The following is a 17676-nucleotide window of genomic DNA, read 5'->3' as shown; positions in this document are numbered from 1 at the left end:
GCGCTCGTTAGCCCGGGATTACTTTTGTCCCCTCACCGCTTTGTGGACACAGCAAACCCGCATTATTCACGCTAACGTGACCACTTGTTGTCCAACACTAATTCCCGTCCTTGTTGACGTCAACAAAGAGCCTTTCTTGCCCGCTTAAAATATTAACTGCACTGCTTTTGCACCAGCAAAAACAACAAAATGTTTTCATGCTTATTTGTACGTGCTATTATAATGTGATCAAGCTAGCTAGCATTAGCTAATATGCTAACAATTTTACGAGTGTCTGTGTTAGTATTATTATTAGTAGTATTCATCAAAACGTCACAGTGGAGTTATTAAGTCTGTTTAGCTGATTGGAGAGCTAGCTTGCGCAGCTGGTGGGTCCATGACCATGACTTCTGTTTTGTTTGATCAGCCGTTTTACTGCCGTTTGGAAACAATTAAGGTTTGTAAACAAACATTTCTGTGTAGATAACTAATTTCACAACGTTTATACAGTATACATAGCTGCGGCTAAGATATTGGAAGAATCCTTTTTCTTCTAAAATTTAACGGCCGTTCTTTCTTCTGGCCTTCCATAGCGTTTCTACTCGTATGGATTGCTCATACTTTTGTAAGTTGTACAATATAACTAAAACCATTCTTACTTACTAAACAGTCCCGTGCGTGATGTCTGTAGGAGTGTTTTCATGCATATTTGTACGCGTTACCGTAATGTAATCAAGCTAGTTAGCATTAGCTAACACGTTTACGAGTGTCTGTGTTATATTGTATAATATAAAGTTCTTTAGTCAGGTGGAGTTATTGAGTCTGTTTAGCTGATTGGAGAGCTAGCTCCCGCAGCTAGCGGCTCCATGACCGTGACCTCTGTTTTGTTTGATTGGCCGTTTTACTGCCATTTGGAAACAAGGTATTTAAATAAACATTTCTGTGTAAATAATTAATTTCACACCGTATATAAATATCCGTGGGTAAGATATTGGAAGAATCATTTTCTTCTAAAATTTTTGTGGAAGGGCAGAAGTGCCGTTCCCTCTTCTGGCCGTCCATAGCGTTCCTACTCGTATGGATTCCTCGATCATCCCTCCAAGCAACGTTTTGTAGGTTTTACAACAGAACTAAAACTATTCTTACTTACTAAACAGTCCCTTGTGTGATGTCTGTAGGAGTGTTTTCATGCATATTTGTACGCACTACCGTAATGTAATCAAGTTAGTTAGCATTAGCTAACACATTTACGAGTGTCTGTGTTATATTGTATAATATAACGTTCTTTAGTCAGGTGGAGTTATTGAGTCGGTTTAGCTGATTGGAGAGCTAGCTTCCGCAGCTAGCGGGTCCATGACCGTGACCTCTGTTTTGTTTGATTGGCTGTTTTACTGCCATTTGGAAACAAGGTATTTAAATAAACATTTCTGTGTAAATAATTAATTTCACACCGTGTATAAATATCCGTGGGTAAGATATTGGAAGAATCATTTTCTTCTAAAATTTTTGTGGAAGGGCGGAAGAGCCGTTCCCTCTTCTGGCCGTCCATAGCGTTCCTACTCGTATGGATTCCTCGATCATCCCTCCAAGCAACGTTTTGTAGGTTTTACAACAGAACTAGAACTATTCTTACTTACTAAACCGTCCCATGTGTGATGTCTCTAGGAGTGTTTTCATGCATATTTGTACACGCTACCGTAATGTAATCAAGCTAGTTAGCATTAGCTTACAGGTTTACGAATGTCTGTGTTATATTGTATAATATAACGTTCTTTAGTCAGGTGGAGTTATTGAGTCTGTTTAGCTGATTGGAGAGCTAGCTTCCGCAGCTAGCAGGTCCATGACCGTGACCTCTGTTTTGTTTGATTGGCCGTTTTACTGCCATTTGGAAACAAGGTATTTAAATAAACATTTCTGTGTAAATAATTAATTTCACACCGTGTATAAATATCCGTGGGTAAGATATTGTAAGAATCATTTTCTTCTAAAATTTTTGTGGAAGGGCGGAAGAGTCGTTCCCTCTTCTGGCCGTCCATAGCGTTTCTACTCGTATGGATTCCTCGATCATCCCTCCAAGCAACGTTTTGTAGGTTTTACAACAGAACTAGAACTATTCTTACTTACTAAACCGTCCCATGTGTGATGTCTGTAGGAGTGTTTTCATGCATATTTGTACACGCTACCGTAATGTAATCAAGCTAGTTAGCATTAGCTTACAGGTTTACGAATGTCTGTGTTATGTTGTATAAGATAAGGTTCTTTAGTCAGGTGGAGTTATTGAGTCTGTTTAGCTGATTGGAGAGCTAGCTTCCGCAGCTAGCGGGTCCATGACCGTGACCTCTGTTTTGTTTGATTGGCCGCTTTACTGCCATTTGGAAACAAGGTATTTAAATAAAAATTTCTGTGTAAATAGCTAATTTCACACTGTATATAAATATCTGTGGGTAAGATATGGGAAGAATCTTTTTTCTTCTAAAATTTTGTGGAAGGGCGGAAATGCCATTACCTCTTCTGGCCGTCCATAGCGTTTCTACTTGTATGGATTCCTCGATCATCCCTCATTTTACAACAGAACTAAAACTATTCTTACTTACTAAACCGTCCCATGTGTGATGTCTGTAGGAGTGTTTTCATGCATATTTGTACGCGCTACTGTAATGCAATCAAGCTAGTTAGCATTAGCTAACATGCTAACGTGTTTACGAGTGTCTTGTGTTATATTGTATTATATAACGTTCTTTAGTCAGGTGGAGTTATTGAGTCTGTTTAGCTGATTGGAGAGCTAGTTTTTGCAGCTAGTGGGTCCATGACCATGACTTTTGTTTTGTCTGATCCGCCGTTTTGCTGCCGTTTGGTATTAATTAAGGTATGTAAATAACTCATTTCACAACGTATACATATATATGCGGTTAAGAGATGGGAATAATTATTTTTCTTCTAAAAAAAATTGTGGTGTGGCTTATATACCAGTTGAATGCACTACAAAGACAAGATATTTGATGTTCAAACTCATAAACTTTATTTTTTTTTGCAAATAATAATTAATTTTGAATTTCATGGCTGCAACACGTGCCAAAGTAGTTGGGAAAGGGCATGTTTGCCACTGTGTTACATCACCTTTTCTTTTAACAACACTCAATAAACGTTTGGGAACTGAGGAAACTAATTGTTGAAGCTTTGAAAGTGGAATTCTTTCCAATTCTTGTTTTATGTAGAGCTTCAGTCGTTCAACAGTCCGGGGTCTCCGCTGTCGTATTTTACGCTTCATAATGCGCCACACATTTTCCATGGGAGACAGGTCTGGACTGCAGGCGGGCCAGGAAAGTACCTGCACTCTTTTACTACGAAACCACGCTGTTGTAACACGTGGCTTGGCATTGTCTTGCTGAAATAAGCAGGGGCGTCCATGATAATGTTGCTTGGATGACAACATATGTTGCTTCAAAACCTGTATGGACCATTCAGCATTAATGGTGCCTTCACAGATGTGTAAGTTACCCATGCCTTGGGCACTAACACACCCCCATACCATCACAGATGCTGCCTTTGGAACTTTGCGCCTATAAAAATCCGGGTGGTTATTTTCCTCTTTGTTCCAGACGACACCACGTCCAGAGTTTACAAATATAATTTGAAATATGGACTCGCCAGACCACAGAACACTTTTCTACTTTGCATCAGTCCATCTTAGGTGAGCTCGGGCCCAGCTAAGCTAGCGGCGTTCCTGGGTGTTTTTGATAAATGGCTTTCGCTTTGCATAGTAGAGTTTTAACTTGCACTTACAACTGTAGTTACAGACAGTGGTTTTGTGAAGTGTTCCTGAGTCCATGTGGTGATATCCTTTACACACTGATGTCGGTTTTTGATGCAGTACCGCCTGAGGGTTCAAAGGTCCGTAAATATCATCGCTTACGTGCAGTGATTTCTCCAGATTCTCTGAACCTTTTGATGATTCTACGGGCCGTAGATGGTGAAATCCCTAAATTCCTTGCAATAGCTCGTTGAGAAATGTTGTTCTAAAACTGTTCGACAATTTGCTTACAAAGTGGTGACCCTCGCCCCATCCTTGTTTGTGAATGACTTAGCATTTCACGGAAGCTGCTTTTATACCCAATCATGGCCCCCACCTGTTCCCAATTAGCCTGCACACCTGTGGGATGTTCCAAATAAGTGTTTGATGAGCATTCCTCAACTTTATCAGTATTTATTGCCACCTTTCCCAACTTCTTTGTCATGTGTTGCTGGCATTAAATTCTAAAGTTAATGATTTGCCAAAAAAAATGAAGTTTATCAGTTTGAACATCAAATATGTTGTCTTTGTAGCATATTCAACTGAATATGGGTTGAAAAGGATGTGTTGGCATTAAAATGAGGTGGCGACTTGTCCAGGGTGTACAAGCTGAGATAGGCGCCAGCGCCCCCTGTGACCCCAAAAGGGAATACGCGGTAGAAAATGGATGGATGGATGGATGGATGTATTCCGTTTATATTTATATCTAACACAATTTCCCAACTCATATGGAAACAGGGTTTTTGTATCGGTGTGGCTACATAGTTTGGGTCTGTTTTCAACATTTTTATACGAAAAAAAAAAAGATCAAAATGGCCCCCGCACACTTGAACCCCCCCCCCCCCTTCTGCGGCCCTGCGTGGACCAGGTGCGGACCCGCCCGGGTGAGGCGGGTGGATGACCTCATCGCTGTGTCGAGTCATGAATGGAATAACCTTGACTTCTTCTTTCGCTTTAAAGCGTGAAGAAGTGGCTGCTTCCTCCCCCCCGAAAAAGAACAAAACAGGAGCGGGACAAATGCCTGGCGGACGGAACAAAAACGTGCGGTCACGACTTGCGTTCATCCCAGCGTGTGTGTGTGTGTGTTGTCATTGCGGCATGTGCATCACACACACACACACACACACACACACACACACTTCCTGCTGCAGATGCTAAAGCTAACAACATGTACTCACTCCAGCGTCAGCCCGGGGATCCTCAGACGTTCTCGCTGTGCCTTCATGGCTGAGTCCTGCGTGCTATTCAGGCCATGATACACATTCCGCGCACCCCCGCGCGCTGACAAAGAGCCCAGACATGAGGCCAACGCACACACACACGCACACACACACACACGGGCTGAAACTAGACGGCGGGAAGAAGAAAAGGCGCTGGTGGCAAAATGCAGTCGTGCTCCTCGCACCTTGGACGCTGTCAAACCAGATCCTGGGCAGGACAATGGCCCCTCCCCCTTTGCGCCTTCACAATCGACCCCCCCCAAGCCCCGCCCCTTCGAGTCCCCCCCCCCCCCCCTGTACCCCACTCCCCCCCCACAACACCACCAGCTGGCAGCTATGTGCATGACAAAGATGGAGGCCACACATTATTATTAATATAATTATTATGAGTCGCCGGGGGAATGAAGAATGCAGCACACTTCCACAAGCTTTAAAATTACAAATATGTCGTAAGTTTGCAGACACTTTTCCATCTTGTTACATGACAAGGTGTCTCTACATTTTTGACTTTTTAGTGACAATAATAAACAAATATTACTGCTAAAAGTACTGCTCTGGATCAATACTGTACTTCCTGACTATAGTTAGGATCAATACTGTACTTCCTGATTATTTTTTGGATCAATACTGTACTTCCTGACTAATGTTTGGATAAATACTGTACTTCCTGACTATTTTTTTGGATCAATACTGTACTTCCTGACTATAGTTTGAATCAATACTGTACTTCCTGACTATTGTTTGGATCAATACTGTACTTCCTGACTATTTTTGGGATCAATACTGTACTTCCTGACTATTGTTTGGATCAATACTGTACTTCCTGATTATTTTTTTGGATCAATACTGTACTTCCTGACTATTGTATGGATCAATACTATACTTTCTGACTGTTTGGATCAATACTGTACTTCCTGACTATTGTTTGGATAAATACTGTACTTCCTGACTATTGTTTGGATCAATACTGTACTTCCTGACTATTGTTTGGATCAATACTGTACTTCCCGCCTATTGTTAGGATCAATACTACACTTCCTGACTATTTTTTTGGATCAATACTGTACTTCCTGACTATTTTTTGGATCAATACTGTACTTCCTGACTATTTTTTGGATCAATACTGTACTTCCTGACTATTTTTTGGATCAATACTGTACTTCCTGACTAATGTTTGGATCAATACTGTACTTCCTGACTATTTTTTGGATCAATACTGTACTTCCTGACTATTTTTTGGATCAATACTGTACTTCCTGACTAATGTTTCGATAAATACTGTACTTCCTGACAATTTTTTGGATCAATACTGTACTTCCTGACTATAGTTAAGATCAATACTGTACTTCCTGACTATTGTTTGGATCAATACTACACTTCCTGACTAATGTTTGGATAAATACTGTACTTCCTGACTATTTTTTGGATCAATACTGTACTTCCTGATTATAGTTAGGATCAATACTGTACTTCCTGACTATAGTTTGGATAAATACTGTACTTCCTGACTATTTTTTGGATCAATACTGTACTTCCTGACTATAGTTCGGATCAATACTGTAATTCCTGACTATGTTTTGGATCAATACTGTACTTCCGGACTAATGTTTGGATAAATACTGTACTTCCTGACTATTTTTTGGATCAATACTGTACTTCCTGACTATAGTTTGGATCAATACTGTACTTCCTGACTATTTTTTGGATCAATACTGTACTTCCTGACTATTTTTTTGTATCAATACTGTACTTCCTGCCTATTGTTTGGATCAATATTGTACTTCCTGACTATTGTTAGGATCAATACTGTACTTCCTGACTATTGTTAGGATCAATACTGTACTTCCTGACTATTGTTTGGATCAATACTACACTTCCTGATTATTTTTTTTGATCAATACTGTACTTCCTGCCTATTGTTTGGATCAATATTGTACTTCCTGACTATTGTTTGGACCAACACTGTACTTCCTGACTACTATTTTACTCAAACAATAAATTTGCAGAGCAAAACAAAATAATTTCAGACAAAATGTGAAGATTTTCAGGGAAAACTTTGTTCATGGAGAGGAAACTAAACACCACAATGGACACAAAGCAATGTCAATATTGACCAATGAATTATTAACCAAACTGTCAACCACACACTCCACTCACACACACGTCTATCTATCTATCTATCTATGTATCTATCTATCTATCTATCTATCTATCTATCTATATATATATACACACACAAAAGGTTCTATTTTGGTTTCATCTGACCACATGACATTCTCCCAATCCTCTGCTGTATCATCCATGTATCCATTTTGGTATCAACTCAACTGGTCGTGTTTGGAGGAAGAAGAATACTGAGTTGAATCCCAAGAACACCATACCTACTGTGAAGCATGGGGGTGGAAACATCATTCTTTGGGGCTGTTTTTCTGCTAAGAGGACAGGACCATTGATCCGTGTTAAGGAAAGAATGAATGGGGCCATGTATCGTGAGATTTTGAGCCAAAAACTCCTTCCATCGGTGAAAGCTTTGACTGGTTGACCAAATACTTATTTTCCACCATAATTTACAAATAAATTCTTTAAAATTCCTTCAATGTGAATTCCTGGATTTTTTTCCCACATTCTGTCTCTCACAGTTGAAGTGTACCTATGATGAAAATTACAGAACTCTGTCATCATTTTAAGTGGGAGAACTTGCACAATCGCTGGCTGACTAAATACTTTTTTGCCCCACTGTACATATATGAATATATATACATATACACACACATATATAATATTTTGTAAACAAAAAAGCTAATGCTATATATAGTTAAATTATATATAATACTGTATATATAAATAGGATAAAAAAAAATGTTCATTTGTATTTATTCAATTTTATATGTATCTATATCCCATATATTTGATCCTCTGCATAAAACAATGAAGTCCCACACACGTCCGTGCAAGGTGGCCAACACGCCGCCTGTCCCCGCGCTTCCGACAAGTCCCATCTGACGTCTGAAACCACCGAGCGCCGCCATCATTCACTCCAGGCCCGCCATGTCAAATCCCAACAACCGTCGCCGTGGCAACCAAGGTCAGCCGAGGCTGCGGCGCTCCCCCGGCAACCTGTTTGCAGAGGAGCCATCACCTCCGTGAGGAAAGGCCTCGTGGCGCACCTCCAAAGCCTCAAAGAGAGCCGTGCAAAATCAATCAATCAATCAATGTTTATTTATAAAGCCCTAAATCACTAGTGTCTCAAAGGGCTGCACAAACCACAACACAAACCACTACGACATCTTCGGTAGGCCCACATAACATAACATAAAATGCGACAAGGACTTATATCTTCATGCATGAGTGAAATGGACAAGTATGGGACGTCCTCCAATATACACACAATTTCAGGGCCGAGCAGCTACACAACAGCTAAGCACACAATAGCGCACAAGCTAGACACGCCTTATAATAATCAAAAGAACATTGCTGTGTGAAATCCCACATTTGTCAATATAAACAAGGATCAAATAGAGCAGAATTAGAAAGTATCCAGTAACAAACGTGTCCGCACCATTCAATTTAATGAATCATTGCGGCCGCTGGGTGTCTCCAAAAGCCGAATACCACTTAACTCCAACTTAAAGACAGCAAAAGTCCATTCCAGATGGTTAATAATGAATAGGTAAATGTTTTTCCCAGCTGCCATTGTTGTGTTTGACTTATTTCACTTGATCAAACCGTTCCTAAAATTCCACACGACTAAATAATACAAGAATGAGTAGTTTGTACTGGTCAATGTTGGTACACACCAACAACACCCAGGGCTACGGTGGGACGCCCCTGATAGTAACATTCAATGATATTGTCATCAGGCACCTACACGGACGACTACTTTGGCCTTGCTCACCTTCGGAAACGTTCACGCAGCGTCCGTCAAACGCCTGGACACACTTTGGCATTCTGTGGAATGATAGTGTGTAATGATAATAATAATATTAGATTTTATTTGTTAAAAAAAAACTAACAACCTCAAAGTGCTACAGTGTATTAAAAAAAAGAAGATACAAATAAATAAATAAAAACTAGAACTAGCACGTATATACCTAACAAAGGTTTTTTTTAAAAAAAAGAAGGGTTTTAAATCATTTTTTAAAAGCATCCACAGTCTGTGTTACCCTCAGGTGGTCAGGGAGAGCGTTCCACAGACAGTTAGCGGCGGAGAAGAAAACTCGGTCCCCCATCGTCTCAAAACTTTGACTTTTGACTGCACAGATGCCCAAAGATGTTTGTAGGAGTTTTTGACAGCGAAAATGTAAACAATTTTCAAACTTCAAGTAGCATTATTTGCCTTCAAACAAGTGTAAAAATAAGTTAACCAATGATCATTGTAAAACCCTCACTAGCATCACTGGTACTGAGCATAGGTCTGGGCGATTGAGCGTGCACATGCACACACAAATTGTATATATATATATATGTATATATATATATATATATATGTATATATATATATATATATATATATATATATATATATATATATATATATATATATGTATATGTATATATATATGCATATATATATATATATGCATGATATATAAATATGTATATATATATCATCAAAACATATTATACATTATTAAATATTACATTAAAATGCAATAAAAATGCAATAACTAAAAACAATAATAAACCCTATAAATATGCATTATTTTATATTAATAAAGTTTATTATTGTTTTTGATCATTTAATTTTTTTATTACATTATTGAGTATTTTCCATCTCCTTGGAGTGTTATGAAAGACGCAATCACACAGCGTTCAGTTCCTTCACTCCCACTTAGTTCCACTTCCTGTTCTATGGCCGTCGTCACACAATGTCGGAGAAAAAGCAGGCGGGGCTACTTACAGACTGCCTCTTCTGGGAAGACTCAGCTCCTTCTGTGGAGGCGGAGAGAAGACAGGTGTGAGGCAGGTGCAGGTGACTTGTCACACAGACTTCACAGCTCATGAAAAATAACCTGAGCTCTGTACCTGCTAAATTAGCGACAAATGCTAACTACAACATGTGTCAAGCACCAAAATATATTCATTTACCTGAACATTTTTTTGTAAAAATGCTAGGATGCTAATGTTAGCATGCATCAAGTACTAAAATTCGACTGAAGTATGTACCTACAAAATTAGCTAACAACACAATCTAGCATACTGACGTTAGCATGCTAACAGGTATCCTTCGTAAAGTAACAAAATATATTACACTGAGGTGTATACCTGCTAAATTAGCTACAAATGCTAACTACAACATGTGTCAAGCACCAAAATATATTCATTTACCTGAACATTTTTTGTAAAAATGCTAGGATGCTAATGTTAGCATGCATCAAGTACTAAAATTCGACTGAAGTATGTACCTACAAAATTAGCTAACAACACAATCTAGCATACTGACGTTAGCATGCTAACAGGTATCCTTCGTAAAGTAACAAAATATATTACACTGAGGTGTATACCTGCTAAATTAGCTACAAATGCTAACTACAACATGTGTCAAGCACCAAAATATATTCATTTACCTGAACATTTTTTTGTAAAAATGCTAGGCTGCTAATGTTAGCATGCATCAAGTACTAAAATTTGACTGAAGTATGTACCTACAAAATTAGCTAACAACACAATCTAGCATACTGACGTTAGCATGCTAACAGGTATCCTTCGTAAAGTAACACAATATATTACACTGAGGTGTATACCTGCTAAATGAGCTAAAAAAAAAAAGCTAAAATGCTAACTATAACATGTGTCAAGCACCAAAATATATGAATTTATGGTGTGTACCTGAATATTTTTTAAATGCTAGGATGCTAATGTTAGCACGGATCTATTTATAAAATATAATTTGGAGGTATACACCTACGAAATAAGCCGATAACAATATCTAGCATACTAACGTTAGCATGCTAACTGGTATCCTTCGTAAAGTAACACAATATATTACACTGGGGTGTATACCTGCTAAATGAGCTAAAAAAAGCTAAAATGCTAACTATAACGTGTGTCAAGAAACAAAATATATTAATTTATGGTGTGTACCTGAACATTTTTTTTTAAATGCTAGGATGCTAATGTTAGCACGGATCTATTTATAAAATATAATTTGAGGTATATACCTACAAAATAAGCCGATGACAATATCTAGCATACTAACGTTAGCATGCTAACTGGTATCCTTCGTAAAGTAACACAATATATTACACTGAGGTGTATACCTGCTAAATGAGCTAAAACAAGCTAAAATGCTAACGATAACGTGTGTCAAGCACCAAAATATATTAATTTATGGTGTGTACCTGAACATTTTTTTAAATGCTAGGATGCTAATGTTAGCACGGATCTACTTTTAAAATATAATTTGGAGAAATATACCTACGAAATAAGCCGATAACAATATCTAGCATACTAACGTTAGCATGCTAACTGGTATCCTTCGTAAAGTAACACAATATATTACACTGAGGTGTATACCTGCTAAATGAGCTAAAAAAAAGCTAAAATGCTAACTATAACATGTGTCAAGCACCAAAATATATTAATTTATGGTGTGTACCTGAACATTTTTTTAAATGCTAGGATGCTAATGTTAGCACGGATCTATTTATAAAATATAATTTGGAGGTATATACCTACGAAATAAGCCGATAACAATATCTAGCATACTAACGTTAGCATGCTAACTGGTATCCTTCGTAAAGTAACAATATATTACACTGAGGTGTATACCTGCTAAATGAGCTAAAAAAAGCTAAAATGCTAACGATAACGTGTGTCAAGCACCAAAATATATGAATTTATGGTGTGTACGTGAACTTTTTTTTTTAATGCTAGGATGCTAATGTTAGCACGGATTTATTCATAAAATATAATTTGAGGTAGATACCTACGAAATAAGCCGATAACAATATCTAGCATACTAACGTTAGCATGCTAACAGGGATCCTTCATCAAGCGACAACATATTCGACGCCGACATTGCAAAATGAGCAAAAATAGCTCGCATGCTAATATCAGCCCATTGAAAAATTAGCCTTTAGACATCAGCGAGCTAAAATACTGATAAATTACCTCCAAAGTTAAAATACGCAATTTGTTTTCTTTTTTATCAAAAAAAATATAAATTAAAATAATAATAATCAAAAAAATATATATACAAATTATGATAAAATAAAATAAAATACAATACAATAAAATTACATTACATTCAATTAAATACACAAATTAAAAGATGAAATCAAATAATAATATTTAATTTACAGTTTTTTGTCTGCTTGTGAAAGGTTCAGCAGAAAGACCGAACAACTGACCTCGGGTAAAACGATGTCGGCTTTATGACAGCATGACGTCATACGGGGATGATGTCAGCGTGCAAAGTGCCTGACAAACGGCAGTAAAGGCACGTCCGAGTGGAACAAAGAGGTGACATTGTTTCCAACACTTATAATCATATAGCACGTTTTTGTCCGTTTAAGTAACGGGGGACTGCGGATAGAAACAAGACCATATCTGTCTTTGGTCTTTGTGGATTGTCTCTTCAAATAAGGACTCAACTCAACTGGAGATCAGCGAACTAATCTTCCACTGGACTTGACTGGACGGCCAAAAACACCTCAGAAGACAATCGAGTCTCGTTACGTCAACAAAGCCGATCTTTTGTTCGGTTCAGCAGCTTCCATGTTCCAAAGAAAAACTTAGCCTCGCACAAAAAACCTCGCTAGGAAAGTGAGTGCAAACACTTAAACGGCCGAAATCCAAGTGCAGTTCAAGTTGCTGATTGGACAACACGCTGCATTGTACGACAATGGAAACGAAGAGGCGTGCACTTCCAAAAACATCTCAGAAGACAATCGAGTCTCGTTACGCCGACAAAGCCGATCTTCTGTTCGGTTCAGCAGCTTCCATGTTCCAAAGAAAAACTTCGCCTCGCACGAAAAACCTTGCTAAGAGGTGCGTGCAAACACTTAAACGGCCGAAAATCCAAGTGCATTTCAAGTTGCTGATTGGACAACACGCTGCATTGTACGACAATGGAAACGAAGAGGCGTGCACTTCCAAAAACATCTCAGAAGACAATCGAGTCTCGTTACGCCGACAAAGCCGATCTTTTGTTCGGTTCAGCAGCTTCCATGTTCCGAAGAAAAACTTCGCCTCGCATGAAAAACCTCGCTAAGAGGTGCGGGCAAACACGTAAACGGCCGAAATCCAAGTGCAGTTGCAGTTGCTGATTGGACAACACGCTGCATTGTACGACAATCTAACAATGTGCACTTCCAAAAACATCTCAGAAGACAATCGAGTCTCGTTACGCCGACAAAGCCGATCTTTTGTTCGGTTCAGCAGCTTCCATGCTCCAAAGAAAAACTTCGCCTCGCATGAAAAACCTCGCTAAGAGGTGCGGGCAAACACGTAAACGGCCGAAATCCAAGTGCAGTTGCAGTTGCTGATTGGACAACACACTGCATTGTACGACAATCTAACAATGTGCACTTCCAAAAACATCTCAGAAGACAATCGAGTCTCGTTACGCCGACAAAGCCGATCTTTTGTTCGGTTCAGCAGCTTCCATGTTCCAAAGAAAAACTTCGCCTCGCATGAAAAACCTCGCTAAGAGGTGCGGGCAAACACGTAAACGGCCGAAATCCAAGTGCAGTTGCAGTTGCTGATTGGACAACACGCTGCATTGTACGACAATCTAACAATGTGCACTTCCAAAAACATCTCAGAAGACAATCGGGTTTCGTTACGCAGACAAAGCCGATCTTTTGTTCGGTTCAGCAGCTTCCATGTTCCAAAGAAAAACTTCGCCTCGCACGAAAAACCTCGCTAAGAGGTGCGGGCAAACACGTAAACGGCCGAAATCCAAGTGCAGTTCGGGTTGCTGATTGGACAACACGCTGCATTGTACGACAATGGAGACGAAGAGGCATGCATTTCCAAAAACATCTCAGAAGACAATCGAGTCTCGTTACGCCGACAAAGCCGATCTTTTGGTCGGTTCAGCAGCTTCCATGTTCCAAAGAAAAACTTCGCCTCGCACGAAAAACCTCGCTAAGAGGTGCGGGCAAACATGTAAACGACCGAAATCCAAGTGCAGTTCAAGTTGCTGATTGGACAACACGCTGCATTGTACGACAATCTAACAATGTGCACTTCCAAAAACATCTCAGAAGACAATCGAGTCTCGTTATGCCGACAAAGCCGATCTTTTGTTCGGTTCAGCAGCTTCCATGTTCCAAAGAAAAACCTCGCCTCGCACGAAAAACCTCGCTAAGAGGTGCGGGCAAACACATAAGCGACCGAAATCCAAGTGCAGTTCAAGTTGCTGATTGGACAACACGCTGCATTGTACGACAAACAATGTGCACTTCCAAAAACATCTCAGAAGACAATCGGGTTTCGTTACGCAGACAAAGCCGATCTTTTGTTCGGTTCAGCAGCTTCCATGTTCCGAAGAAAAACCTCGCCTAGCACGAAAAACCTCGCTAAGAGGTGAGTGCAAACACGTAAACGGCCGAAATCCAAGTGCAGTTCAAGTTGCTGATTGGACAACACGCTGCATTGTACGACAATCTAACAATGTGCACTTCCAAAAAAATCTCAGAAGAAAATCGATTCTCCTTACGTAGACAAAGCCGATCTTTTGTTCGGTTCAGCAGCTTCCATGTTCCAAAGAAAAACTTCGCCTCGCACGAAAAACCTCGCTAAGAGGTGCGGGCAAACACTTAAACGGCCAAAAATCCAATTGCAGTTCAAGTTGCTGATTGGACAACACACTGCATTGTACGACAAACAATGTGCACTTCCAAAAACATCTCAGAAGACAATCGAGTCTCGTTACGCAGACAAAGCCGATCTTTTCTTCGGTTAAGCAGCTTCCATGTTCCAAAGAAAAACTTCACCTCGCTAAGAGGTGAGTGCAAACACTTAAACGGCCGAAATCCAAGTGCAGTTCAAGTTGCTGATTGGACAACACGCTGCATTGTACGACAATGGAGACGAAGAGGCGTGCACTTCCAAAAACATCTCAGAAGACAATCGAGTCTCGTTACGCAGACAAAGCCGATCTTTTCTTCGGTTCAGCAGCTTCCATGTTCCGAAGAAAAACTTCGCCTCGCACGAAAAACCTCGCTAAGAGGTGCGGGCAAACACATAAGCGACCGAAATCCAAGTGCAGTTCAAGTTGCTGATTGGACAACACGCTGCATTGTACGACAATGGAGACGAAGAGGCGTGCATTTCATCATCATGCCGTCGATAAAGTGTCTGCCGCTGCCTTGGTTAGACAACATCATCCATTCCTCTCGACTACTCGACAGGAAGGAGACAAAAGTCACAGCAACTTGAGCCGTCTAACATCCGAGCCTCCACTCAAGAGACGGCGTAGGAAAACAAACGTTGCTGCGGCGCCGTGGTCCCGCCTACCTGTAGCCCTCGCCGCCTCAGAATGCTGGAGTGGTCCATGGTGGCGACGCCGCAGCGCCGTGCAGCTCTGGCCAGAACCGCCTCCACCTCCCGCCCCTCGGGCTCAGCATCCGATGCCAGCCGAGCAGCCGCTCCGACACGCCGCCGCTCGTCTCATTGGAGGACGGGCGGTCAGCTGACGCCGCTCCTCCGGCTCGTCTGCTCCGCAACTTCCCCAGGAGTGAGGCGGCGATAGAGGAAGGGAGAAGAAGGACTGAGGCAAGGAGGGAGGGAGGATGGCGGCGCTTGCAAATGAGCCTAGGAGGGAGGGGGTTGAGGTCAGGAGTCGCCCCCCCCAAGACTGTCCATTATTCCAGCAGAAAAGAGAAGGAGGATATCCTTCCTGGCTTTGTTTTTGTGCCGCGTCCTGTCCTTTGAAGCGGGGACAGCGAGAGAACGGGGTCCGGTCCACAAGGACGGACAAGTTTAGAGATTCAAAGTTTAAATAGACTCCCTTTTTAGACCAGTTGATCTGCCGTTTCTTTTCTTTTTCTCCTATGTCCCACTCTCCCTTGTGGAGGGGTTCCGGTCCGATCCGGTGCCCATGTACTGCTTGCCTGTGTATCGGCTGGGGACATCTCTGCGCTGCTGATCCGCCTCCGCTTGGGATGGTTTCCTGCTGGCTCCGCTGTGAACGGGACTCTCGCTGCTGTGTTGGATCCGCTTTAGACTGGACTCTCGCGACTGTGTTGGATCCATTATGGATTGAACTTTCACAGTATCATGTTAGACCCGCTCGACATCCATTGCTTTCCTCCTCTCCAAGGTTCTCATAGTCATTATTGTCACCGATGTCCCACTGGGTGTGAGTTTTCCTTGCCCTTATGTGGGCCTACCGAGGATGTCGTAGTGGTTTGTGCAGCCCTTTGAGACACTAGTGATTTAGGGCTATATAAGTAAACATTGATTGATTGATTGATTGAAGGTTAGGGGGGGACTATGCACTTGTACACAAGAGAGTCTGTGGACTCGGGAAAGGACCGACAAAAAAGGTCCGAAATGAGCCTAGATGGGACCAGAATCCCCCTAAAGCAGGGGTCTGGAACCTTTTTGGCTGAGAGAGCCATTATCAATCAATCAATGTTTACTTATATAGTCCTAAATCACTAGTGTCTCAAAGGGCTGCACAAACCACTACGACATCCTCGGTAGGCCCACATAAGGGCAAGGAAAACTCACACCCAGTGGGACGTCGGTGACAATGATGACTATGAGAACCTTGGAGAGGAGGAAAGCAATGGATGTCGAGCGGGTCTAAAATGATACTGTTAAAGCTCAATCCATAATGGATCCAACACAGTCGCGAGAGTCCAGTCCAAAGCGGATCCAACACAGCAGCGAGAGTCCCGTTCACAGCAGGAAACCATCCCAAGCGGAGGCGGATGAGCAGCGCAGTGATGTCCCCAGCCGATACACAGGCAAGCAGTACATGGCCACCGAATCGGACCGGACCCCCTCCACAAGGGAGAGTGGGACATAGAAGAAAAAGAAAAGAAACGGCAGATCAACTGGTCTAAAAAGGGAGTCTATTTAAAGGCTAGAGTATACAAATGAGTTTTAAGGTGAGACTTAAATGCTTCTACTGAGGTGGCATCTCGAACTGTTACCGGGAGGGCATTCCAGAGTCGGTGACAATGATGACTATGAGAACCTTGGAGAGGAGGAAAGCAATGGATGTCGAGCGGGTCTAACATGATACTGTGAAAGTTCAATTCATAATGGATCCAACACAGTCGCGAGAGTCCAGTCCAAAGCGGATCCAACACAGCAGCGAGAGTCCCGTTCACAGCAGGAAACCATCCCAAGCGGAGGCGGATCAGCAGCGCATAGATGTCCCCAGCCGATACACAGGCAAGCAGTACATGGCCACCGGATCGGACCCCCTCCACAAGGGAGAGTGGGACATAGAAGAAAAAGAAAAGAAACGGCAGATCAACTGGTCTAAAAAGGGAGTCTATTTAAAGGCTAGAGTATACAAATGAGTTTTAAGGTGAGACTTAAATGCTTCTACTGAGGTGGCATCTCGAACTGTTACCGGGAGGGCATTCCAGAGTACTGGAGCCCGAACGGAAAACGCTCTATAGCCCACAGACTTTTTTTGGGGCTTTGGGAATCACTAATAAGCCAAATATTAAATATTAAAGCCAAATATTATAAAAAGTATTTCCGTGAGAGCCATAT

General features: G+C 41.2%; 1 protein-coding gene across 3 annotated transcripts in view; it reads right to left on the bottom strand.

Annotated features, from left to right (window-relative positions):
- mast4 (microtubule associated serine/threonine kinase family member 4) overlaps positions 1 to 17676 on the bottom strand; it is a 241142-nt gene that overhangs the window by 137614 nt on the left and 85852 nt on the right. For 2 of the 3 annotated variants that reach the window (XM_061907856.1, XM_061907857.1), the window contains exon 5: positions 9890 to 9921. In XM_061907856.1, coding sequence (XP_061763840.1) covers positions 9890 to 9921 — 32 coding nt within the window. Of the gene's footprint in view, positions 1 to 4947; positions 5214 to 9889; positions 9922 to 17676 lie in introns of those variants that run through there. The other variant, XM_061907859.1, reaches the window with a different exon arrangement.

Source organism: Nerophis ophidion, linkage group LG08, assembly GCF_033978795.1.
Source record: "Nerophis ophidion isolate RoL-2023_Sa linkage group LG08, RoL_Noph_v1.0, whole genome shotgun sequence".
In the NCBI taxonomy this organism is placed as follows: domain Eukaryota; kingdom Metazoa; phylum Chordata; class Actinopteri; order Syngnathiformes; family Syngnathidae; genus Nerophis; species Nerophis ophidion.
This window is presented reverse-complemented; position numbering and strand designations above follow the sequence as displayed.